Raw genomic sequence first — 24,134 nt, 5'->3', positions numbered from 1 at the left:
TGGTGACAAAATATCACAGCAAATGATCAAAGAAATGCATTTTATTTGCTTTTTAAGGATGAAGTGGGCATTTAATCTGACATTTTGGACTATTGCCAAATTCCTACAACCAAGTTAATCAAAATCAGTCCAGGATGTCTGATAAAATGCAGGATTATCCCAATTCAAGGAAGGGGAAATTTGATATCAGGAGCTGAATGAAAAAAAAAAATCAGTTTCCTAGCACATGTAATAGTGTTAATATCGTGTAATTAATATGCTGTAGATTTGAAACCAAAGAATTAAAAGATAGCCGACTTAAAAATAGACATACACGTACATTTACAAAACAATTTTAACTAACGGTATAAGAAAAGGCCATCGTTTTAAATCTGCATTTATAATCATTTACACTTTTTATTGGCATGTTTTGAATCTTCGCTGACATTCTCTCATAACAAAGGATATTAGCAAGTCATAAAACTGTATTATACATGGAAGGGAATAGAAATAACTGAGATGAAATTTTCCCAGAAGTCATGCTTCAGTATGAACCTGTTTTAGGTACAACGGAAAAAAGGCACAAAAAGTATCAGGCATTCCTGCAGGTGACAATTGTTTAATCTGAGCGTGTAGACACGTTTCTTTAACTCATTAAATGCGATAGTTCACAGTATAGCCATTTTCTGCAGTTTATTTCTAGATCAACTAGTTCGTGGAGTGGTGGCTTTATTACTCCAATTTAACTTATGAAGTCGCCATAACAGCGTCGTTTTTTCTTCACGGCTTGTTTACTGTTGAGAGGCAAACTGATTTGGGGTCGCTATTGCCCCCTCGTGGAGAACACATATATTGCACCCAACTCGCGTATCTATTCGGTTTGGGTAGGGGTCGACAACCCAAAATGGTGAGTGACAATGACCCCCTCCTCATTAAAAAAAATCTGCCTAAAAGCTCCCAAAATTTCATTATAAAGGCAACACGTGCAGTTAAGTTTCTATTAGCGTACTATCGAAATGACTTAAGTAGACTATAATGTGCCTGCATTGCATGCATCCTGGAGAGCATGATGCCCCACGTGACTGCTGTACGATGTTGCTTTAGGTTTAACTTCCGTAATAATATTGTTGTACTGTACTTCAGAAAGAAAGAATGGAACGTCATCCTCGAACCTGAGTAACAAAACACAGTAATACCCTTTTGTGTCATTTTGAATAAATGCAAACAAAAATCAGAAACCCCTTTATAAAAACAGTCAAGTTTGTTACAAGAATTGTGTTCTTACCTGGGATTTATTTTCGGGCATTACTGGGCAGCTTCTGAACATTGGGCATGTAAGATGTTTTTGTTATTTAATAACTTTACAAAGGTAGCATGCAGACAATCTCATTTGCGATGAAAGCAAATGATTCCGAATGTTGATTCCACTGTTCGATAGGAATATGTTTCTCTTTTTCCCTTTAGGATCCAAAACCTATGAAACAGACGCCAAAAGAAACATACATCGCCGGCCATGCTGCAAATCTTTGTTGACAGAAATATTACAATTTTAATATCTATTGTTCTCATGTTTACAGTATTTTGAAGAATTTTAATAAACCATATTGAACAAAAAAAATCCCCGACATACATTCCCGCCAATCATTCTTCATTTTTATGCAAATTAGAACAAGGCCCAGGAAGCCACTAGGGCGGCGCTAAAGAGCCGCATGCAACTCCAGGGTCATGGGTTGCAGACCCCTGGGTCGTGCTTTTGTAGTAAGGATGAATACAAAAAACAGTCGAAAAACAAACTTCGCAACTTGAATTGTATACATTGAACATTTCCTAATTCAGCAAGCTTAAAAAAAGAAAAGGAGAAATGAGGGTGATTGTTAGTCTTTTATTGAGGGTTGTACCCAAGTTATACAGCTTTGTATGCTGGCTGAAGGGGCCAGAAGTTACAAACAGTAATCAGTATACGAGTACAGCCAACAGAAGACCTACTACCTACAAGTCTACATCTTAGTACACATTCTCTTAAGAGCACTAAAAATTCAGAAAAAGGAAAAAAAAACAAATACTGAACAAACCAAGCAACAAAATAAGGGAGTAAAAATATTAAATGAAACCAAACAGACAGCATCAGAGGAGACATTCATATTAGAGCACACTGGAGTTGGTTTTAATACCTTGTCATATCAGGCGACTTCTTTCACTTTGTCTTTTTTTCTAATCAATGTATCAATACACCCAAATAAAGATTGTCCTTCGAAAAAGTGCAGTTTCCCCAAAAGTTTTACGATAAAATCCTTTGATGACCCGAGGAAGACATTTGAAAATAAACTTACTTCCTGTTGTTTCTAGGAGAGGGCGACGCCCTCTCGATGATTAGAGACACTGTCAGTATATTCTCATATATATCAATTCAACAGTCTCCCAAAGCAATGTGCATAATAAGAGGTGATCCAACTAGACACTGTGGATTGATAGAATCTCTATTAAAAAAAGAAAAAAATCATGTAAAATTTGCACTTTTGCCAGTCTATCGCCGAGCTGGGAAAAGAAACGAATGGACCTGACCACACACTCACTTCCTGCTACAACTGGCCCGGCGCTTGCTAGGTAAACTTTTTTTTTTTTTTTTTTAAGTTTATTATTAGTAGTAGCAGTACGATTCAACAATGGCACAACATGTTTGAGGAATATTATTGGGAATCCCGTCATTTTTTTTTTTTGTCTTTTTAAGAGATTTTCAAGAACACAACAAAAAAAATAAAAATAACCCAAGTTGGACATGGAAGCCTGGGTTCAACACTCCACTGCATAGTCTCTCTGAGCGACACCCACCCTTCTTTGTGCTGGTTAGACTAAAGCTTTTTTGGATTTTTTTTTTCCGCATATTTATACTCCATGACAAAAAAAAAAAAGAGAAAAGACAGCAGATAATCACAGTTTACATTTTTTGGGGTGGTTGGGGCGGGGGTTGTGTGTGTCAAGCATTTTTGATCGAGAATAATTGCCACTGGGTGTTTTGCTCACAGAAGAGTTCAGTCAAGAGGAGAACATAATCACATTATTCTTTTTAAATAGTACAAAAGTAGTAAAGTAAAACCCGCCAGCTTCCCGCAACCCCTCCCCCTTTCCCCGCCCTCCATTTTGGGAAGCTGCCGGGCAGCCCTGGAGATTGTACAGTGCTCGCGGCGGTTCTCGTTTTCCTTACGTCATCTTTGTTGCAAAACAACACTTGGCTTCAAGCATTTTCCTGCTTCTTAAATACACACACACACACACATTCACAAAGCAGGCAGCGTCCTGGCCCCACTCCCTTGTCCCTTTCCTTCTTGCTACAACCTCCATTTGGCATCATCGTATCAAATAACACCCAAAACACGGAAATGAAGACGCGTCTCGTCACGTTGCCGAAAGGACGGCTAACTGGCGACGCCCACCTAAGCCAGGGTTCGCTAAGCTTCCGAGCCTTTCCGTCGTCCAGGCGCGCGTTTTCTTGGCAAAGTGCGTCCGCGATAACGACGGGTTGTTTGGATCCGGGGCCGAAGCGATTTCGCGAAACCCGGCTCGGCTGCGAGGACGTCGGAGATGAGGGAGAAAACCAAACGGGAGGTCAAGTGAGAAAAAGACAGCCACTAAAAAGTGACAATCTACTGGCCTAGATTTGCCGTTTACAGCTGTCCCTGGACCGTCTGTTGCCGTGACAACTAGCTGTTAGCTACAGTACTCAGACATGAAAATGAAACAAAATGAGCTGTCTAATGAAAAGCATGCATGTCAAAATGTTAGATATTGTTTTTATCCTCGCATTTAAAAAGAAAATAAATACTGTCGTCAAGCAATTAGCTTTTGTTTGTTTTAAATCACACGAAACATAATTTTCCATATGAGATAATGATCAGATCTTTTCACTTGTATTTTGGAAAAAGCTTGCAACAGATACTTGAATAAAATCTTAAAATTAATCACAAAATCACACAGTATGCCGATTTTGAATTTCCCACTGTTCTAATAGCTTTCTTTCTGTAAAATACAGCTATCATTCTGTAAAATACAACTTTGCATATTCTACTTTTTAGTTTTTGTAGTTTTTTTTAATTTCAAAAATCATATACATTTGGTGTTCAATAGTGTGCTCCACTTGGATCCCATTCTTGTAAAATGAAAAAAAAGTAAAAGCAATAATGCAATTTTATCATTTATGTCAGCAAAGTTGCAAAAAACTTTTATAGCCGTCAATGTCAGTAAATAAATTTCCAAGCTACGGCCAGATGAGTTTTAGCATATTACCTCATCCAGTGATAGATCATTTTCTTTTAAATGAGGTCATCATCACAGTTAACGCTTTGATTTTGAATGCCTTAATATAAAAACAATAATAACGGCATTGAAGATGATATCCCACAGGGTCCCCAGTTTTTGTAATGGTGTCAAATAACTATGTTGAAGTCAGTTGAGGAGTGCATTTGGACTTTTTTTTTTTTTTTTTTTTTGCTGCTTTCAATTCCAAAAGAACAAAACATGTCGAGATGCATGCTTTTCACTGGAGGAACAAGTGGTTGAATGCAACCATGACTGTTACAGCAACCCTTGCAGGAAGCTAGCAAGGAGACAAGACGCTACACCCTCAATGTAGCCAGCAAAGCACCATCTTCTCCATACACGTCACACACAATTTACCCTGTCATTAATCTATGACACACACACACACACGCACGCACACAACTAACAAAGTACAGCGCCATCATCAGCAGCTTGCCGCCTGTTCCGACTGATGTTTTCGCCCGAACGGCCGGCTTTGCTCTGCCTTCATCCACCAAGTGCAAAATCCAAGGCTCCTCACTTCCACATGTCAGTTAATCGCAACAAAATAAAGCACGCAGAAGGTTCAGGTGTTCCTCTTGATGAAAACGTCAAACAAGACCCACAACAACAACAAAAAAGTTTAAGCAGAGACGTGGAATTAAGTAAACGCATATTTTGTTAGATTGAATTATTTGGTAGAGCAGTTCAATACTGGCGCACGTGCACGCACACACACACTTGTGGCTAATACTCATTTTTAAAGAGTCACTGCTCATCTGAAAAACTAAAGCCAACGTGTCGCACTAGTGAAATAATACCCCCCCCCCCCCACACACACACACACACTGAAGAATTTAAGGTCCATGGCTTCGCTAATGCTCATGTGCACTCTGAAGCTTTTTTTTTTTTAATTTTTTTTTTTTTTTTTTTTTTAAACGCCCCATCCTCCATCCGAACAACAACAAAATTTGAGCTACACACTGGGACATCTACTAACATGGACACACATTCACACGTTATTGATCAGGTTTAAGATGCTCCCCTCCCCAGCACAACAATACAATCATTTTCCATTTGTAAACAGGTTGAAGCCACTTGACTTGTTGCATCTGCGGACACAGTTGGGATCAAGGCAATGAAATGTGGACGACTTTTGCTTCACTGTTAAAAACAAAACAAAAAAACATGTCGCTTCTTTTTTGTCTTTCCAAAAAAAAACACTTTGTGGCAATGAGCTATATATCCTTTAAAATGTCGTCGTACTTAATGCAACATTTAAAACTTGTCAGAAGTCAAGGGAGGGGGGGAAACAAAAATCAATTAAAAAAAAAAAAACACCTCTCAGTAGGCCGTGAGAAGCTACAGTATGCATAGATACAGTTTCGCCTTTCTCTTGGTTTATACAACATTTGAGCACCCTCTCCCCCACTGTTGATTTTAACATTGGGGGAGAGGAGGAGACACACTCACACATACTTGGATCCCCCCACCCCCCACCCCCCAAAAACAGCATATTGAAAGCAGTGTGTTGAGCTTCTCCAGCTTAAAGCAGTTATTTGGCAGAGAAAAGAAACTTACAGACCATATTATACATAGTTTTCAGTGCTAGAAGTTGGATTTTCCTTTCCTACAAGGAGGAGTAGTATTTTTTTTTCTTTAGATCAACTATAAGGAGGAGGGGGGGGAAACTGGCTTGATTTCCTGAGAACCATTGCTGGCTATTTAGCAGACAAAGAGGAATAATTCAAATAACCAACACCATGGCCAAAAACACTGATCCGAATTCCCAGAGTTACAAAGCATCATCTTCATCCTCGATAAGATTTTTTTTTTGTGTGATTTTTTTTTTGAAAAATATCTTTTATAAATGTTTTTTTTTCCACGTTTTTATATTTTTTTTATGAGCATTTTCTTATTTTACTCCATCTTCTCTTTAAAATGAAGGATGAACACACGTTCCGCCTCCTAAGTCTTGTAAACAAGAGGTTGCAGTGTGGCACCTCCAAAATATTGAAAGCCTATTCTGAAAGTGCTGTTCCCACCCTTGCCCGCTAGGGGGCTCGAGGGAGGGCTTGCTAGATAGGCCCCGGGCCCCTACGTTAGGGTCGCTGGGGCTTGCTAGTCCCAGCTGCGGCTACAGTCCTTTGCACTGCAGAGCTCAACGTTCTTTAGTTTTCAAACATTGGTGCAATACTTTAGCATCCCCAGATAATCCTCCCAGATTAGCTTTTCTTCTTCTTTTTGAATTTATCTGTTGATCTTGAACTCTACGACAACGCAGTAAGGTAGGCGTGCCAAGGCAAGAAAAGAGCGCGCACAAACACGCACGCGCGCACACGCATACACTCGCGCACACAACAGCGCCACGCATACACAGTAAGGACCTCAATGAGTAAACAGCTACACTGGAAAAACTGGCTGCTCCCTCTATATTGCAGATTAAATACATACTGAGGAAAAAAAAAAAACATTCAGTGCAAAGTTTAAAAAGCTCTTACTCCAACATTGTCAGCAAAAAAAAAAAAAAAAAAAAATTGGAATTCAAATAAACATGACGAATGAAACAAATATATATAATAATAATGAGCTCGATTGAAGCTTTTTTTTCGGTGTGAAAGAGCACTACCTGGAAGCAAATATCCATTCGTTCACATTATAGAATTGGCCTGCAGGATTCAAGTATTCCGACTGATATGTTTTTGGGCTAAAACAAAGTGGACATATGTGCAGAGAGAGAGAGAAACGTAACTTGTTTTCCACAGGGGAGGCCCCCGTTTTTCTTGAACATCTTGTCATAAGCGAGTAGTGCCACTTTTTCTGCTTTCATTCTGCTGATTATTGAAAAATTCGCCACTGACCCTTGCCGGCGCTCGCTCACATGGAGTCCCCGGCGCCCGCCAGGTGATCCACCGGGAGGAAGGAGCCGATGGGAGAAGGGCTGCCGAGCCTCCCCGCCTCCGTGCCGCCGGGGCTCCCCCACAGGCTACTGGAATAATTGGGTCCGCCCCAGAGGGAGGAGCCGTGAAGATCGCCGCTGTTCCATTGACTGGGCTCGGCGGCGCGGCTGGGGAAAGGGTGGGACTGATCCATTCTGCTCTGGGACGAGCCGATGGCCTGCCAGCTGGAGGAGGGAGTGGCCAATGACTGCCCTTGTGCAAAGAAACGGCTGATTTCCTCCTCGCTGGCAAACTTGGCCAGAATAGTCGTGTTTCCCAAAACACACCTGCGCACGAAGAGAAAGACATGTTAGCTTGCGGCCGTGCTTCTGACGGACAGGTGGGAGACTGAGGATGTCGCACGACAGTGTGGAGTCGACCATGTTGGAAAAGAAAAAAAATACACTTGGGGACTAACATATGATGGAGCACAAAACTTAAACCCAAAGTTGGTACGCTTTTTTCAGCAAATGGGGTTATGTGTAGCCCCGGGGGTGACGTGAAGGCACCTCAGGAGGGATGTGACTAATGTTTCTGCAGGTATCAGTAAATCTAATTTAATGCCGCGACAGGAACAGTTCATATTTCTTTCCCAATTAAGAGAAAATTAACTAGAACATAAAGCGTGTGGTAGATGAGCGTCCCCAGGCCTTTTTTTCCGCTCCATTAATGCAATTGCGAAATACCAAGTGCAGATATTCCAAATGTTCTTACATGTGCAGGCTCTTCTGGGCCTTGGCAGCCTCATCCTTGGAGCTGTAGCACACCACAGCGTTACCATGTGGCAGGTTGAGGTGGAATGTGATCAGAGGGCCATGCTGCATACACAGAGTCCTCAGTGTCGAGCCATCAATCTGGAGGACCATTGGACAAAGAATTCGTGACCCAAACCAAACCGGATGCTGTATGGAAGCTCTATTTGTGCGCGTGTGTATACCTGGGGCGTGAGATTTTTCAGAACGAGCCATTGGGTTCTGCCCGAGCTGCTGCTGTCACCCCAACTGGAACCTGATAGCAAACGATATGCAATTGGCAAATTTCTCTCAACTAATTCTTTGGAGGAGAGCGGGGGTCAACTGACAAAAAAACTCTGACTCGGGCTTAATTTGACTTGCTTGGTAGTTTTAAAAATCCAGGATTGGAAAATTTGCTAAAATGAGAATGCTGGATGGGTGATTTACAAGACGTTTTTACAAAGGTTCGTAACAACACCATTAAGCATTTAAAAGGGATAGTCTATTAGTCATTTTTTAGCAGTGAACAAAAAAAACCATCTCGAACTCTGTACCAGCTACCGATTCAGACTGAATGAACATTACATGACCAATAGGTGAGCCATGAGGGATTGTTACAATTATTTCGGGGGGTTATTTTTTCCCTTAAAATAGATTTACCTCTGAGATTCAGGAGGAAAAAAAAAAAAAGGCATAGTGTGTATGTATCTCTCTCACCAGGTGCGTATGTCGAGTCAGTGGAGCCCCACCCTCCCAGCCTCAGTGCTGAGCCATCCCAGCCAGAGGAGGCTGAGCTAGGCTTCTGACTCGTGAGGCCAGGAGGAGGCCTGGAGGGGGCCGCCACAGACAGCGCCTTGGGTGGCAGGGGGACCTTCCACAGCTCATGAGCCAAAGAGGAATTTGATACGGAACCAACGCCGGGAGACCATTTTGACTCACTGGGTCTGGCTGCATGGACATGGGAGCACAATATGAAACTCCAGAGCAGTTATTCTCCACTCAATAGTAAAAAAAAAAAAAAAAAAATGCTTACCTGAAGTGCTTTGTGCTGTACTGGTGAGGGAACCGCTGTGGCTGGAGGCACGCATGGATGACCAGGCACTGTTAGAAGGCATCGTGGTGTTCAGTGATGAGGATGGCCCTGGTCAAGCGAAAAGCGGGGGAAGAATTAGGCGCTCGCTCAATTTGATCGGATTCCAGTGCCGCTCACTCGAAAATTGTGTTCGCCATGCAAATGATTTACCATTGTTCCTGTCCCTGAGGTGGTCTGTGTCACGGACGGTGTTGATGGAGAGGTTATTAATGACACTACCGGGGGTCACATAAGGGTCAGTCTCAGGGTCAATGTTAGGGTAACCTTTCCAAGGTTCACCAGGTCGGAACTCTACACACAGACACAGTCATTGGATTCCTTCAAGGTAAAGCGCGGCGACGCGTGTCAATGAATATTGACGTACCGGGGGGCCAGGTGACAGTGTTTCCGTGGGGTGGGGGGGAATTGGCACGGGACGGCCAGCCGTCACCCACTGAGCCCAGTGATTGGCCGGTAGGACTCAAGGGGGATGGGCCAGGGGATAGGAAGTCATAAAAGGGAGAGTCCTCCAGACGCAGCCCTGACGAAATAGCACCTGCACGAGGAAAAAAAAACAAAAAAAAAAACAGGAGACATCAAAGTTCTTGCTTTCTATGGTAGCATGTTTAGATGGAGTGAAGTAAGTAAGGCCATAAATCAAAGTCTACTTTTTGCCACTCCATGTAAAGTCGTGCGTACCAGATTTGCTGTTCTGCTCCAGAGGGTCAGCAACCCATAATTTCTTCATTCTGGATTGGGGCGGTTCTTTGTAGCTCAAAGCTCCACCAGCATTAGTACCAACACCCATATCCAGGGATACATTCAGGTTAGAGTTCAAGCCTGACGGCAGAAGCAATGGACATAATATTAGATTTCACATCATTAAACAATTCGTACAATATGCGACTGATCATTCCTATATACGATGCTCTGCCTACTTTTAAAAATGTGAACTTACTTAAAGGGAAGTTGCTGAAGGACGCAAGAGGGGAAGCATCCTTCTGCATCTCAGGGCTATTTTGGGGCAAGTAGCTATCCAGGTATGGTTTCAGGGCTGGGGATTGCTTCAGCAAAGAAGCGTCCAGGTGACGTGGTGGCTGCATCATTGATGAAGATGAACCGATAGGACGAGTCTACATACAACAGAGCAACATGTCACAAACTCTATACCCTCAAGCAGATGACTGCAATGACAAACAAACCTGATCAGGCGGTCGCCCCACTGGCATCACTCTCTGGTTCTGAGCCTTCTGTTGCTGCTGCTGCTGCTGTTGTTGCTGCTGCTGGAGGAGGATAAGTCGCTGCAAAGAGAAAATTGAGAAGAAGAAAAACATAAGCTATTAACTTGTGGCTCATGGAGGTTGCGGGACAACTTCTGATTTAGCATGTACCAAATAAGATTATGTAAATGTGTATTTTATCTTTGCTTTTCCTCCCCCAGAGCTATTAACACTATTAATAATAACAACAAAATACATTAAAAAAATAACGATTGTGCTGTACTTTTTACTTTACAATACTTATTTCATTTATTATTCACATTTATTCAATAAACACTAAATGGAGCAGCACTCCCTATTTCATTGGATACTAGCTATACAATGACAAGAAAAACATTCTATTCAATTCTATTGTATTCTTGATTTCACAATTTGTTAGTTTACCTGGAGCTGGGTCAGCTGGTTGAGTTGGGAGAGCTGGTTTAGCACAGCCACCTGCTGTGGGCCTAACAGAGGGTTCAGGGCTCCATTGCCACCTGGGTATTTCAACAGGGGTGGAGGGACCTGGGAAAAAAAAAAACACATCTATGACAACATCCCAGTGAGATATACATATACACACATATATATATATATATATATATATATATATATATTTATATTTTTTTGTCTTTACATGACTGAATCACACTAAACTAAGCAACCCATGCCCCTGGTGTTATTAGGGGGAAAACATATCTTACGTGGCGCCATAAACAGTACAGTTTATGATTTATTATTGAACTGCAAATAACACAAATAACATGGCTTAATTATCAAAAGAAAAAAAGAGCCCTGGTCTATCTAGAAATATACTAACACAAAGACAAGAAATGGGTGTATGCTGTTGGGAATGCTAGACAGCATTAGTGCATTTCTGCAACAGGCGCTTTTTTTTTAAGCCATGGGTGAAACTTTAAAAACATTTAAATATTTGGGTGCAAAATGCTGTTGTGAAGCATTAATTGTTAAATAGCTTTGGCAGTGTGTGCATGCTACCTGAGAGGGCATGATGGGAGGAGGCACTTGGTTACGGAAATTGGGATGAGGGAGTTGTGATTGCAGTCCACCACGGCCCTGTGCTAAGTTGCTGCCGCCCAACATTGGGTTTACATTCTAAGTAAGGGGACAAGACACAAAATACAAATATACATTATTTTGCCAGTCAGACCATTACATTGTTCTAAACTGCTTTTTTTGGTTCACATATGAAAAGGTAAAACAGGGTTTAAACTTGAACCAAATAAACCACAACCACAAGCACATTTTCTCCATTTTTGAACCTGTCCATAACCCATCCATCTACCAACTAGGGAGGTTTGATACCACTTTTTTGTAGACCGATACCAGTATGAGTACAATGCCTAAGACCCTGCCTTAGAACTTGGAGTTGGAGAGGTTAAAGTCAGTCAAAGAGATGTGAAAAGTCGAGATGACTACCCGTTCAATTTTGGCATTAGGTAAGATTTCTCGGTGAGAAAGAAGACATACAAAAACCTTATGACGCTTGCACACTCACCTGCCGAGAGACGCCGGGACTAGATTGGGCTGGAGATGGCCCAGAGTCATGACATAGCATAGGCTGAGTGGAAGTGGGAGGGGAAAAGCTCATGCTTTGACTGGAGCAGTGCTCGTCTGAAGCAGAGAGGGGAACGGACAGCTGCGGAAGCAAGGCCGGGTGCACAGCGCATGGATGGCAAGCGCAAGGGGAGCACAGTGCCAGCCACACACAGAGAAAGGGAAGAATATGGTTAGTTTGAGGGCAAAGAGTTTAAAACAAAAAAAAGAGTGATCTGGGGCCAGTGTAGCAAAGAGGGATATCTTATAGGAAAGGATGCAAGAGCAAAGCAAGAACATCAAAGCAAAAAAAAAATAAAAATATTGGCAGCCAATTAAATGAACCATTACTGCACGGCGGTTGCTTTCATGGTCAATAACACATGGTCTAAGCAAGGGTTGCAAAGACGATGCAAATAGAAAGTACGACACATCTCCAACATGAGGAAAGTGCAATGTATTAAAAGGGCCACTGTGGGGCAGAAGCACACTAAACCTCTACTTCAGATGTGTGTTTCTTTCATAATAATACACTGTGCATATTTTCCAGTAAAGTATTACCACAATGTGTTTTAATGACGAGAGGTTTACGAGAATTACCTTGTCATAGTAAAAGCTGCGATCCATGGGGGACTCTTTGGAGAGCTGGTGTTGAGACCCAGAATTCTTCCCCATGACCCCACTAAAGTCCATTGTGTCCATGCGCTTGTCCTGCACCATACCTGCTCCACTTTTCATGGAATCATCAGGAGAGTCACGCTAATAAAGGACAACACATTGGGTGGTCAGCTTGATCACAAAAAACATTGTTTCTCAAATGTGTGTTTTCTTTCTTTTTGGTATCACACCAGTAGGTCACGTGACTTTGTTGTTATAACGCTCTCGAGATGTGCTTCAGTGATCATTCAAGAGCAGAAGTACTGCCTCTAGCAGTTATTTGGGATTCATGAAACAACAGTTACATCTGGAACGTGTGTCATATGGCCTTGTCACACCAGCACTGTATAAATGCTCAAATACAAATGCAAACAGGAGCGAACCGATGCTGGTTGGTCCTCGTTACGAAACACAAGATAGTTTCTCTTTTGCAACAGCTTGAAGTCCAAAACAATCACAAGAGTAACTGGCATAAGGTTGCGTTTTAATGACAGCAAATACTTCTGCATTATTAAGTAATTGTTTTTTATGTAACCCATGACATGGCAACGAACCGCACGGGCAACACCTGTTGTTGATTACTTACAGAAAAGCTCATGTTGTTGAACTGGTTCATGAAGGGTTTCATCCACGGCTCGTCTGGTTTGTTGACTGGTTTATTCATCTGAGAACAACAAAAAATAGATGAAGAATTGAACGTATTACAGCAATACTTCGCATGGTGGACAAATGACACATTTTAGACGACTTTACTGGTGCACAGTGCGGTTGTCTGCATAGAAACAAACCTTGCTGGATCCCTTATGCTTGTAGTTCCAGGTGTTTTGGTCATGTGATCTGTTGTCCTGTTGATTGTTAGTCCACATGCCAATTTCTACCTCTTCTTCCTGGTCCCAACTGCTACCCATGGAGTCATCACCCCGCCATGTGTCCATTGGTTTGGAACCAAGACCTAAAAAAAAAAAAAATGTTCACTTTTTAGTGGAAGTGCATTTTGATGAAGACACAGCCACAATGAGCAGAGAACTTGAAATTACACCGACCAGGCTTATGACGACCTCCCCAACCAGGTGCGGGCTCTCGATTGTCCCGGGTCTGTTCATTCCAGCTAGAGCGAGTGTCCACCGGCTTCCCCCAGGCAGATGTCCCATTGTCCAAAGTCACAGGTGGAGCAGAGGTGGGCTCACCCCATGTTGAGGACTCTTTCTGCTGGGGATAGGGCTCACCCCAACCTAATGGAAAGGACAATTTCAGAAGGCATTAAAGTACTGTCATGTTACAATTCCAAAAGCAAAACATGAATGCTGACCAGAGTACACTGCACATTGCTCATCATACAACATTCAGAACATACCGTGTGTCACTTATCCTTCCAAAACAAGCATCAAAATATTTTTGCTGACCCATTGCTTGCTTCTGCCAACTCCTACTGTCATATTTGAGGCTAATGATCTTTATTTGTGAGGGTTTGTGTTACAGTTGACCGACAAGCCTTGGTCGCCTCTCCCACCACTGGATGCGTTTGAGGAGATGCCAAGGATACCTCTCAGTAAAAATAGGCCAGATTACAGTGTGCCCTGAGGCTCCGGTGTCCCATATGACATAAGGCAAGCACACAAACTAAAATGAACTGTCTCAAGGGCGCTAGAAATGCATGCAAAGATACCTGCAACAACAGAACTGCAGGGTGAAAGCATTCGAAAATTACAACTATTTCCCTCAACTTTTGACGACGGCTGCTCTAAATAAATCACAGTTGTCTTTAAGATCTTTCATTTTTGTATGACATCTTTTTGTTTGAATTTCCCCCAAAATACATCTTCATTGAAATTTATTAAGAGTTTAGGCTTTGTAGTAGCTACTGAGGTGGCTGCAAAAAAGTCACTATCAACTTTGATGCTCCAGTTCACTTGACAGAGTCCTTGTATAACCCGAGTTACCCCTCAATTTGCTTTCCCCGGCTCTTGCGTAGACCGTCCCCGTTTCACATAAGCCAAGCTCGTCAATTGCATGTCTGAGCACTAACAAAAGTCTGAGTGGCTATTGGAAGCTCAATTGGCAAGCGAAAGAGAAAAGGCGGAAGAGCAGCTAATAAAAGAGGGAAGCGGTGGGCTGGCGGGAGTCAACGGTGCTCTTAGCATTCTTGAGGGATGACTCAACCACATTCACAAAAACTGGCTGCAAATAATGGCTGTATGCTTCCTGCTTCCAGGCTTTCCCAACAAATTCTGTGAGCCATAGCTCTGAATATTTGTATGTAAACTTTGTTTGGAACAGCAAGAAAGTTACAATAAGATTATTAGAAGGCCGACATACTTTTCCATCATTAATGGTGTACACACTAGGCCTGTGCTAACGTGTCCATATTAGCTTCATTTTGCAGCTGGTTTCACCTCCCCATTTCTGAATTTCAGAAATGTCTGTACATGTATTCAAGCGCATACTGTGAGAGCCTGCCGGAACAGCTCCTCTTCAGTAAATTATTCCCTCCGAAACATACTGATACGAAGCAGTATACATTATTGTGATTTTAAATACACCTGAACTGAAGGTATCCAAAGGTGTCCAAAACCCCTACTTAGGAAAAATCAAAATTTTTTTTACCATTAAAAAGCCAACTAAAGTGTAAAAGCTGAAAAAGGGGTATTCCTTAAATATTTTCAGAATTTTTGAACTTTGAATTTTTGATTCAAAGTGTTCCAACTTTAGATTGTTAAGCTTATATAAGCCGATGCTAAGTGTTTCCAAATATCAAGAATTCTTCATTTTTAGCCCATTTTTCTGGAATCTCCCACTCCCTTTCAAAAACAAAAAACAAAACATTATTCAAGATTTATTATTCTGCCTTCACGTGCAATTTCTTTAATAACTACAATTCTCTAGTTTTTCAGTGATCTTACCTGAACTGCCACCTTTGTCTTGTCCACGAGACTGCATGGGCTGAGATGGGTGATGTGATGGATGAGCTTGGTGTTGAGAAGATGGGCCGACGCTGTCCTGGTCTGAGTGGCCAGTTCTGTTCCACATGTTGACAGCTCCACCCTGATATTTCACTTTTGTAGGAAAAAATGATAAAAATTTGAAAATAATCCAAGATTTATAACTTCCTATGGCAAATCGACAAGCATGGTTACTTAAAAAAAAATCTTAATTTAAATGCCCTTACCAGGATCTCCCCAAGCTGCAGTTCCATCATCAATATCCATCCTTCGACGAATGGATTCTGGAGAAGGCTCCTCCCACCCAGTTGCAGCTTCGTCCTTTTGACCCACTGTTGGCATGGGACCACCCAGCCAACCTAATAACAAAATCAAATCGATCCATCACTCCAAGTCCATGCGCTTCATTATAGCGACACTCCTATTTTTTAAAAGGATATTGGAAGCATATTCTTGCAAAATATAAACATTAATTTACCTGTAGGCTTGTTGTTGGTCCTTGACATGTTAGAGTCAGGACCTTTTCCCCACTCGTTGGAATTATAGGAGGGCTTAGAATTAGAGTCGCCCCAGTTCTGGGAACCCTGGTTGTTCTTCACTGAATCGCCCCATCCCTGGCTCTTATTTTGAAGGTTGGGTTTGGAGTCGCCCCAATTAGATCCTGGGTTTGGAGTACTCTGGTCTGGAGTATTTGATCCTCCACTTCCTCCCCAGGTGTTACTGCTGCTATTATTGGTTCGACCCGGCTCACTCCAGCATCCGGAACCAGAGCGATCACTGTCGCTGTCCCAGCCTACTGACCCGGCACCTTTGTGGGGCTCTCCCCAGTGGTTGCTAGATGCTGCTCTGGAACCGTCTCCAGCTGTACCCCAGCCTTCATCCTCATTGCCACTGCCAGAACCCCAGCCCTGCTGCTGTTTGGGCACATTAGTCCAAGTATTGGATCTGGAAGAGACAAAGGTTTATGAAATATATCTGACAATATACAATATGTCCAACAAAATGAAAAAGTATTGTCACAATTTCCGTTAAGACTAGTGAAAAAGACTGTGTCGCTCACCTGTCATCTTTGCTAATGTTGTTGCCCCCTTTGTAACTGGGTCCATTATCCCATCCACTGCCACTCGCTGGGCCTTTGTTATCCCACCCAGAGGTTGATCGTTGCTCTCCCCAACCAGAGCTTCCTGTATCTGGGCCCACACAACCTGGACCATCACGCCAACCTGTTAACACAAAAATCAAACGGTTTAATTTCACACGATGTTTGGTGCGACCTTTACAAGGAATGCATTTTCTCTATGAATGTGATTCATGATCTTTTAAAAACACGTTGAAATATACCTGTACCTCCACTGGCCTGGTTAGAATCTGTATGCGTGGGTGCTGCTATTCCCCAGCCAGAGCGTTGTTTTCTTTCATCTCCTCTGAGAGCCAGTTGTTGATTGTTGGCGGAACTAACATCCCAAGCAGTATTCTGTCGTATGGGTGTTTGCCCCCATCCGGTATTAGATAGAACCCTCGGGTCCACATCAGGTCTACTCTGAAATGACGTGAACGCTGTCGAATTGTTGACTTTTCTTCGATTTCCACCTTTTGACAGGACGTTCTCTCGGTCGGAGCTGGACTGGCCTCCAGAGCTCTCGGCGCTTCCCTCACTTCCCCCAGAGCGGCCCCAGCCTCCCGATACACCTGCCAGGCTGGTACTACCAGGTACTCCGCCTCCCATGCCCATGGCATCGTCCTCCAGGCTCTTCCAGCCATTGTTAGCAGCACCTCCTTTATGATTTTCAGCATCCGAATGGTTGTTCCCGTGGGTCGTCGCTCCCCACTCTCCATTCGACAGCTTCTGAGACGAGACGGAGGATGAGGAGGAGGAGGATGCGCTGCTTCCCCAGGGGCGAGGAACCCCTAATGAAGAGCTCATTGAAGTTTGGTTCACAGCCCCTTGCAATTGTCCTGTAGATCCCGGCATTTGATTTGTACTGACACCCCATGGGTTGTTGTTCTGACTCTGATTTGGGTTACTGGCAGGCCCCTGATCCCAGCGTGAACCTCCAGAGTTATGGTGGTTATTATTACTCTTAGCAGCAGAAGAGGTCATTTGGGAGCTCCCAGCCTGCATTAAGGCGGGGGTTTGTGTGTTCACAGTGTCAGAATTTGGGGGACCCTTATCTCCAGAGAAGGTAGATGCATCCCAAGGCGTACCAAAGGTTCCGGGAACCCCCATATCTCCATGGAGGTGCTGGGGGGCAGATGAAGGGTTTCCAATGGGCAGCAGACCACCACTCCCTGCTCCTCCAATTGAGCCCCAGGAACATTCCCCGCTCAGTGGAGGTGAAGCAATAGAGTTTGGTGGTATAGAGGTCATTGTTGTGTTAGTAGTAGTAGTTGTTGTAGAAGTAGTAGTATTCATTGTCATAGTGTTATTTGGTCCATTGGATTCAGTGTTAAGGTTGGCGGTCTGCAAGCCACCATTCCCACTGTTGCTGCTTCCTAACACAATGCTGCTTGATGTACCATTATTCACCTCCATGTCTTCCATCATACTGCTTTTGTCTGGAGCTGCCATGCCACCCCATCCCAGCAAGGAGCCCTGTTGAGGTGCTACACCCAATTTTGGATTCATCCCCTGAACCTGTAGAGCCCGTTGGCCCTGGGACATTGAGCTCAGGGTTGAATTTTGTGGCCAGGCACCATGGTTGGCATTTGGGGGTATGGTATTTGGAGTCAAAGCTCCATTTATGCAAGTGGTGCTTTCACTGGAAGCCATCATGGTGTTGCCTGACTGAGTGCCCCAAACACTGCTGTTATTAATAAGCTTGCTGTGGTTACCCATGTTATTGCTGCCAATACTGCTGGACCCGGCCACAGAAAAGTGAGGGTGTCCAGTAATGTTGCTATTTCCATTTTTTGCACCAGAGATTGTTCCAACTCCTCCAACCTGACAACTATTGCCATTGCTGTCTCCGTTCAAAGAATTGCCAACCATCATGTCAGAAGAAGGAGTGAATGATAAAGACGACTCAGCGGAAGAAGCGTTTGCTGACATCATCCCAGTTGTTTCAGCAATTGCGGCAAAGTTATTCTCTGAGCCAGTCGATGGGCTCGAGTCTGCATCCATGCATTCTGATGCCAACTCGGGGTCTGATCCAGACCCGCAGCCAGACGATGATGACGAGGAGGAGCAAGAGAAGGAAGAAGATGAGGGGGGCCAGACAGAAGAATTGGTTGGGGAGGGGTTGTTAGCTTTATCTGTGCTTCCGTCCACTAGGACCTTTCCCCAGTTGCTGTTGCTGTCACCACTGCAAGGAGAGCCAGAAGACCATGGGGAAGGCTCATACTGCGAGTCCAAGCCAGGGTGTTCCAGGCCTTGGGAGGAAACAAAAAGCAACAGAAGCCAGGTGTTATGTACTTATGATGAAGTACCGGTAACAATTATCTCATCAGTGGTTCAACCTATTGTCTACAACAGTACAGTGGGTGTGGTTGTAAATGGCCTCCTTGTCACCAAAAATATATTTCTATTTCCTCCAACAAATCATCTGTGGGAATGTTCTGAGAAAAATGCCAGTTTTCATTGAGCACTGAGCACTAGTTTGTCACTGCGGCAAGAACAAAAGGCATGTGCGGTTATTATTAATGAATCAAACACAGCTAAAGCTCAGGGGAAGTAATAAGAACAAAGAGAAATTGTCTAAATGTCAGACCGACTTTTATTTTTTTATAGATTTGTCACTACCCTCCTAAGATGTTTACCTACAACATGTTTCACTTTCGCTAGCAAAGACGCACAGCTCTAAAAGCAAAAAGGAATAGCGAAGAAAAAAGGGATTGTGTAATCACCTGTTTGATTAGGGGAATGGCTGACGGAATCTCGAATGGGAGCCATGCCTGGAAAGAGAGGGTAAGAGAGGAAAGGCTGTCAAACAAATAGATCTTTACCTGAGGACAAGAAAAAAAAAAAGATCACAAAAAGAAGCTTGACAACGGATTATGAAACAAGTAAACAAGAACAAAAATCAAAAGGGTATAAAGCTCATCTAGCAGTGTGTTAGTAGCAGATTCAAATTAAAACAATTTAGCATGCTATGAGTATAAGAACAAAATATTAGCTTGTTCGGCATTAATTGCAGTAACCGACTTAGTTCAATGTACATAGGTACGCTTTTTACCAATGCCCAAGTTTTGTCTTGAATACACTGCTTAACATCTGTATGAAAGCTCAGCTGGCAGTTGAAAGAAAAAAACTTTTTTGTAACCATTCATTGATTGGTGTGGGCTTTAGATGTGAAAAAAGCACAAAGTAGAGTTGCAAACTACCATAGAAGCAAAGACTGTCCGTCTCCCTACTCCAGACTGACGAGGCAAAATATACAGATTTAAGATCAAATATGATACATTTGCTTATGCATATGCTTACCAGTGAGGGCAGCGCACGGCTGCAGCTCCTGGATAGGCTTGAAGGCCTCCCCGGTTTGAAAGGAGAACAGGTTTTCTCTGGATCCCAGGTTGACGATGGAGAGGGGGACTTCTTAAGCAGGTACAGCCTCAAGGGTCTGGGTTGAAGAGTCCAGGTTGTTCAAAGTCAGCAGCTGGTTGATCAGGCCCCCTTGGCATCGCTGAGGTCTTGATGAACACTGAATGTGCCTTTGTGTGTTTATTTGGGAAAGGAGATGCCGTTTGGATTCAGGACTGCCTGGTCCTGAGGATTAACACAAATGAGAGAAAACAAGATTTATTTACAGTGAACATAGCTCGAGTCATTCATTTATTCATCTCAACGTTAAGACTATTTTTTATTGTTTACACTAATGTATTCTACTGAGAGACTGAAATACAAAAAAAAAACCCTTATATCACTGTACTATAAATCTGGGATATGGTTTACATTCCCAAACGCTCGCTGCGAGTGCCATATTTAGGTGAGCGATGGTTTAAATTTTTAACCGACTAATAATATTTAATTGATTAACCTTTGCTCATACTCCTCTGCACATACTTGCAAGAAAATGACCAATTTTCTCGATGAGGAATTGCTTTGAAAATTCACACAGGCATCACATACCCTGACTCGACTATGCCGCCACTGAATTTCCCATTGCCAGTGTTAATCATCATTGGTAAAATCTGTCTGTCTGTCTTAAGCTGAATTTGATCACACTCGACACAGCTTTAAATATCACTGGTAAGTTTGCAAAACATCAACCGGTGGATATAACACACAAACGCAACCAATAAAGCAGGACAGAAATCAACAAGTGAACACAGGCAGCCTTCAGTCAAAGTGGACCAGTGTATTTGACAGTTACAAGTAGGTGTGCAAATCTGACCTTTTCAAAGAGGTTAGAAAGTGTTTCAGCTCTTCCTGCCTGCTGCAGCAGTAAATGGGTCTATTTATAAACAAGTTCAAAAAGCTAGCACTTGCTTCACGACTCAATACAAAAAGCAAATAAACCATTCCATGTTTTACAATGGTTACATGGTTTGCGGAAAATATATTATTAGTACAAACCAGTCCTGACATTATTGTTTGTTTAATCGCTAGTAAAAATGAGCTTTTACTGTACTGTAGTCATTTGTCAGGTTTTCTACACTCCCAAAAAATGAAAATGCTTAAAAACAGCAAGCAACAAAACAGACTCTGGCCCGCTGACAAGGCAAACTGACGTCTGTTCCATCTTCAGTTACTCTCAGCTCACTAACCGAAGTCCCCGGCATACGGCCAGCATCTTGACTTTAGCCATCCGCAAGCTGCTTAGCCATACTTCATGATCAATCAGAAGAAAAACAGAACAGGATTGCAGGAACCACACTCAGAATAATTATTAAAAAAAAAGAAAAAAAGAAAGGCATAGCCTCCAACAACTGAACCAAAGTGTTTACATCTCTAAGTGTTGACTCATAACTGGCTATAAGGATTTACAGACTTGCAGATTGAGACATCTAAAACACAAATGCTGCCTCTCATCATAAAAGATTCTGGTCTTAAAATGTTTATTACAATGCACTATTTTCTGCAGCTTCCTTTCAAATTCAGCTTTCACATTGACCCCAAAGGTTGGCAGCACCACGTCAGCTGCGATCATCTTACAGACGAAGAGTTTGGGAACGAGGCCGACAAAGATACACAGACACGGGCAGCAGGGAAGAAAACATGTTGACAAAAGAATAGAAACAATTAAAGACAAAAATAAGAGCGTGAGGGGAAAAGAATTGAAATGAAAAAGGCGTGACAAAGCGCGATCTTTGAGGTTGATGCGATTGGAATGCAGCTGCAGCTTCGAACATGTATGAAAAAACAAAGAGGTCAGCCAACGCAAGAGAGTGCCGTGTGATTTCAGTACAATTTGTACTCAGCGCGCTGTTTACTGCTGTAAATCCTGGACGATGGTAGAGCGGTAGGAGTTCATCCATACCATTAAATCAATCCGCAAAGAATCAGAATCCTCTTGACTGGCCAAGTATTTAAAAACAGACAAGAGGCGTCTCCTTTAGTTTGAACCAAACTAGTATTACAGCAACAAGCAACTAGGGCATAACAAAGAGACAAAAACAAAAAAACACAAACATTTAGGACATTCCACTGCAGAGATATGTAAATGCTATGTTTCCAAGCCCTTTGTGACAACATTTGTGGCATAACTTTAGAATATTAGCACAATTTGTAATCCAAACAAACGGTATGCTTCATCGCAATAACATGACTATTACAGGTCAATATTACATTTCTGTGAATATCCTAAATATAAAAATAGTTTCCTCGGATAGTGCCTGAGCTGTTGGTAGAGGGGGAAAAAAGGTCTGTTGGTATGGCAACATTTCTTAACACACAACTCCTACAGGCTTCTCTTGGCAAAATGACCGCCCAGGCCATTGCTGGCACAATGTTCCTTTTCTGATTGTGCAAGAAGCTTATTAACCAATAGAACAGCTGGCTTTTTCACGATTTCACTTTCTCAAGTTGAAACACTGAAGACCGTCAAGCAACAAGCATTAACGTCACGGGTGCATGTGTGTGTTAGGAGCAGATAACATTTCTTAGGATAGGAGGGGTTTGAAGCTTCTCACACAAACATGCAGCAATGTGCACATGCACAGCCTAGAGGTTTTGCTCATGAGTCATTAGAAGATTTCTCCCTTTATTTAGTCTGCTGCTGAGTGGTTAGTGGCTTTTGATCTCTGGTTGTTCAGCAACAACAATATGATCATTTGAACAAATTCAAAGGATTTACGTATTTTACAACCTGATGTTTGCATAGATACTTTCCATTAACAATTTCAGTTATTGGTAATTGTTTAGAGCAGCGGTACTCGCATAGCGGTACCTGCTAAAATATCACTGACTATAAAATGGTCATGACAAGAAAAGCACTTTCTAAAATTGAGAGGCAACTTATTGCTGAATTGTTTTCCATAGACGCCTTTCCTAATCATTGCATGCCTTTATTTTGTTAAGTTTTGTCTGGTTGAGCATTGTCATTAGTGATGTAATTTTACGGCGGAAAAGCTATAAATAAAACAGATCAACAAACTATATTTTGAAATTGCTGAATAAAACATGTCTAGACAAACCACTCTGAATGTAGATCTAAAGTTTAATAAAATAGACACAGATGGCACATAAATCTAAATCAATCTCCAGTCGGAGAAACGGAAACGGAATAAAAATGTTTTTAAATCTGATTTAATGATTGACAAAATCACTGATCCATTTACTGAAATAATCAGCTGGAGGTGTGCAATTCTACATTATATTTATTTTATTTTTTTTAAATAAAAGACTTGAGTAGTTGAAACATGCTAGCAAACACTTTCTTCCTGTACACACAATATCCTTGGTGTAGCATGTTGGCCAATCTAAAATATAGCCATTGGAAAGTGTAACAGCAAAAAAAAAAAGAAAAAAAAAAGGGGGGGGGGGGGGGTGGAGCACTGCGTCACAAGGCAAAATACACCACTGACACTCCACTGTGCAGTTCTGCATTTATATTTCCACTGAAACAGTGACGCTCTTTTCTGGAAGTAGCCCAGTCAAGAGTTCCCTTGAATAATACAGCAGTGTTCTGCTTTTAAAAACAAAGGTGCAATTATGTTGTCTGTTACAGTAAATTAATTACAAAAGCAAATGACAAAAACATAATAAATAAACAGTAAACACTAATAATGGAAGAACAACATTATATTTTAGTGAATAATCAAGTATTTAAAACCATTAGACACGAGACGATACCAGAGTCTGACGATATAACCTTGAGGAAAATTCTCAATACTGAAATAAATAGCTCTAATATATAATCTTTTTGCTAAATCGACATTTTTTCAACATTACAAAAACTTTCTTTATTTTCAAACAAAACATATAATCCAGCATTTGTTGCAATAAGAACTTACTATGCTAAATTCAAATAAATATGTCGATAAAATCAAAACAAGCCTTCAGTTAGCAAAACGGGTTTTGCTCACTAATAAACCTATACGCAAATTTGTTCTGGATTAAACATATCCAATTTAAAGGGGCTGTAAAATGAAAAGTCAACTTTTTGGAGCTTTTAAAATGTTGATTTCTCACCCTAAACACTTTCACAGGATTATTTTTCTTCATTGATGCCTTTCTAAGCATTCTTTGCTTATTTTGCAAAGAAGTGAAGACGTGAGGGGAAAAATTGCTAGTTTTGACAGATTTGGATGTTTTAAAGAATGGTCGG

General features: G+C 42.0%; 1 protein-coding gene across 5 annotated transcripts in view; it reads right to left on the bottom strand.

The window, feature by feature from the left end:
• Positions 1–1,847: 1,847 nt before the first annotated feature.
• Positions 1,848–24,134, bottom strand: part of tnrc6a (trinucleotide repeat containing adaptor 6A) — a 29,523-nt gene continuing 7,236 nt past the window's right edge. For 2 of the 5 annotated variants that reach the window (XM_088437005.1, XM_088437006.1), the window contains exons 3-25: positions 19,850–20,131; positions 19,273–19,320; positions 16,771–18,798; positions 16,490–16,652; positions 15,908–16,374; positions 15,657–15,788; positions 15,391–15,543; positions 13,534–13,722; positions 13,279–13,442; positions 13,077–13,154; positions 12,434–12,592; positions 11,276–11,392; positions 10,682–10,801; positions 10,220–10,318; positions 9,976–10,150; positions 9,717–9,857; positions 9,403–9,573; positions 9,189–9,329; positions 8,979–9,086; positions 8,663–8,893; positions 8,149–8,219; positions 7,926–8,065; positions 1,848–7,498 (exon numbers count right to left, since the gene is read on the bottom strand). In XM_088437005.1, coding sequence (XP_088293131.1) covers positions 7,150–7,498; positions 7,926–8,065; positions 8,149–8,219; positions 8,663–8,893; positions 8,979–9,086; positions 9,189–9,329; positions 9,403–9,573; positions 9,717–9,857; positions 9,976–10,150; positions 10,220–10,318; positions 10,682–10,801; positions 11,276–11,392; positions 12,434–12,592; positions 13,077–13,154; positions 13,279–13,442; positions 13,534–13,722; positions 15,391–15,543; positions 15,657–15,788; positions 15,908–16,374; positions 16,490–16,652; positions 16,771–18,798; positions 19,273–19,318 — 5,442 coding nt within the window. In that variant the 5' untranslated portion in view covers positions 19,319–19,320; positions 19,850–20,131 and the 3' untranslated portion in view covers positions 1,848–7,149. Of the gene's footprint in view, positions 7,499–7,925; positions 8,066–8,148; positions 8,220–8,662; positions 8,894–8,978; positions 9,087–9,188; positions 9,330–9,402; positions 9,574–9,716; positions 9,858–9,975; positions 10,151–10,219; positions 10,319–10,681; positions 10,802–11,275; positions 11,393–11,795; positions 11,937–12,433; positions 12,593–13,076; positions 13,155–13,278; positions 13,443–13,533; positions 13,723–15,390; positions 15,544–15,656; positions 15,789–15,907; positions 16,375–16,489; positions 16,653–16,770; positions 18,799–19,272; positions 19,321–19,849; positions 20,132–24,134 lie in introns of those variants that run through there. The other 3 variants (XM_088437009.1, XM_088437008.1, XM_088437007.1) reach the window with 3 other exon arrangements.

Source organism: Hippichthys cyanospilos, chromosome 16 (genome assembly GCF_059441005.1).
Source record: "Hippichthys cyanospilos isolate Australia breed blue-spotted pipefish chromosome 16, RoL_Hcya_1.0, whole genome shotgun sequence".
Taxonomy (NCBI): Eukaryota; Metazoa; Chordata; class Actinopteri; order Syngnathiformes; family Syngnathidae; genus Hippichthys; species Hippichthys cyanospilos.
The sequence above is the reverse complement of the archived record's forward strand: the minus strand, read 5'-3'. Positions and strand labels throughout refer to the sequence as shown.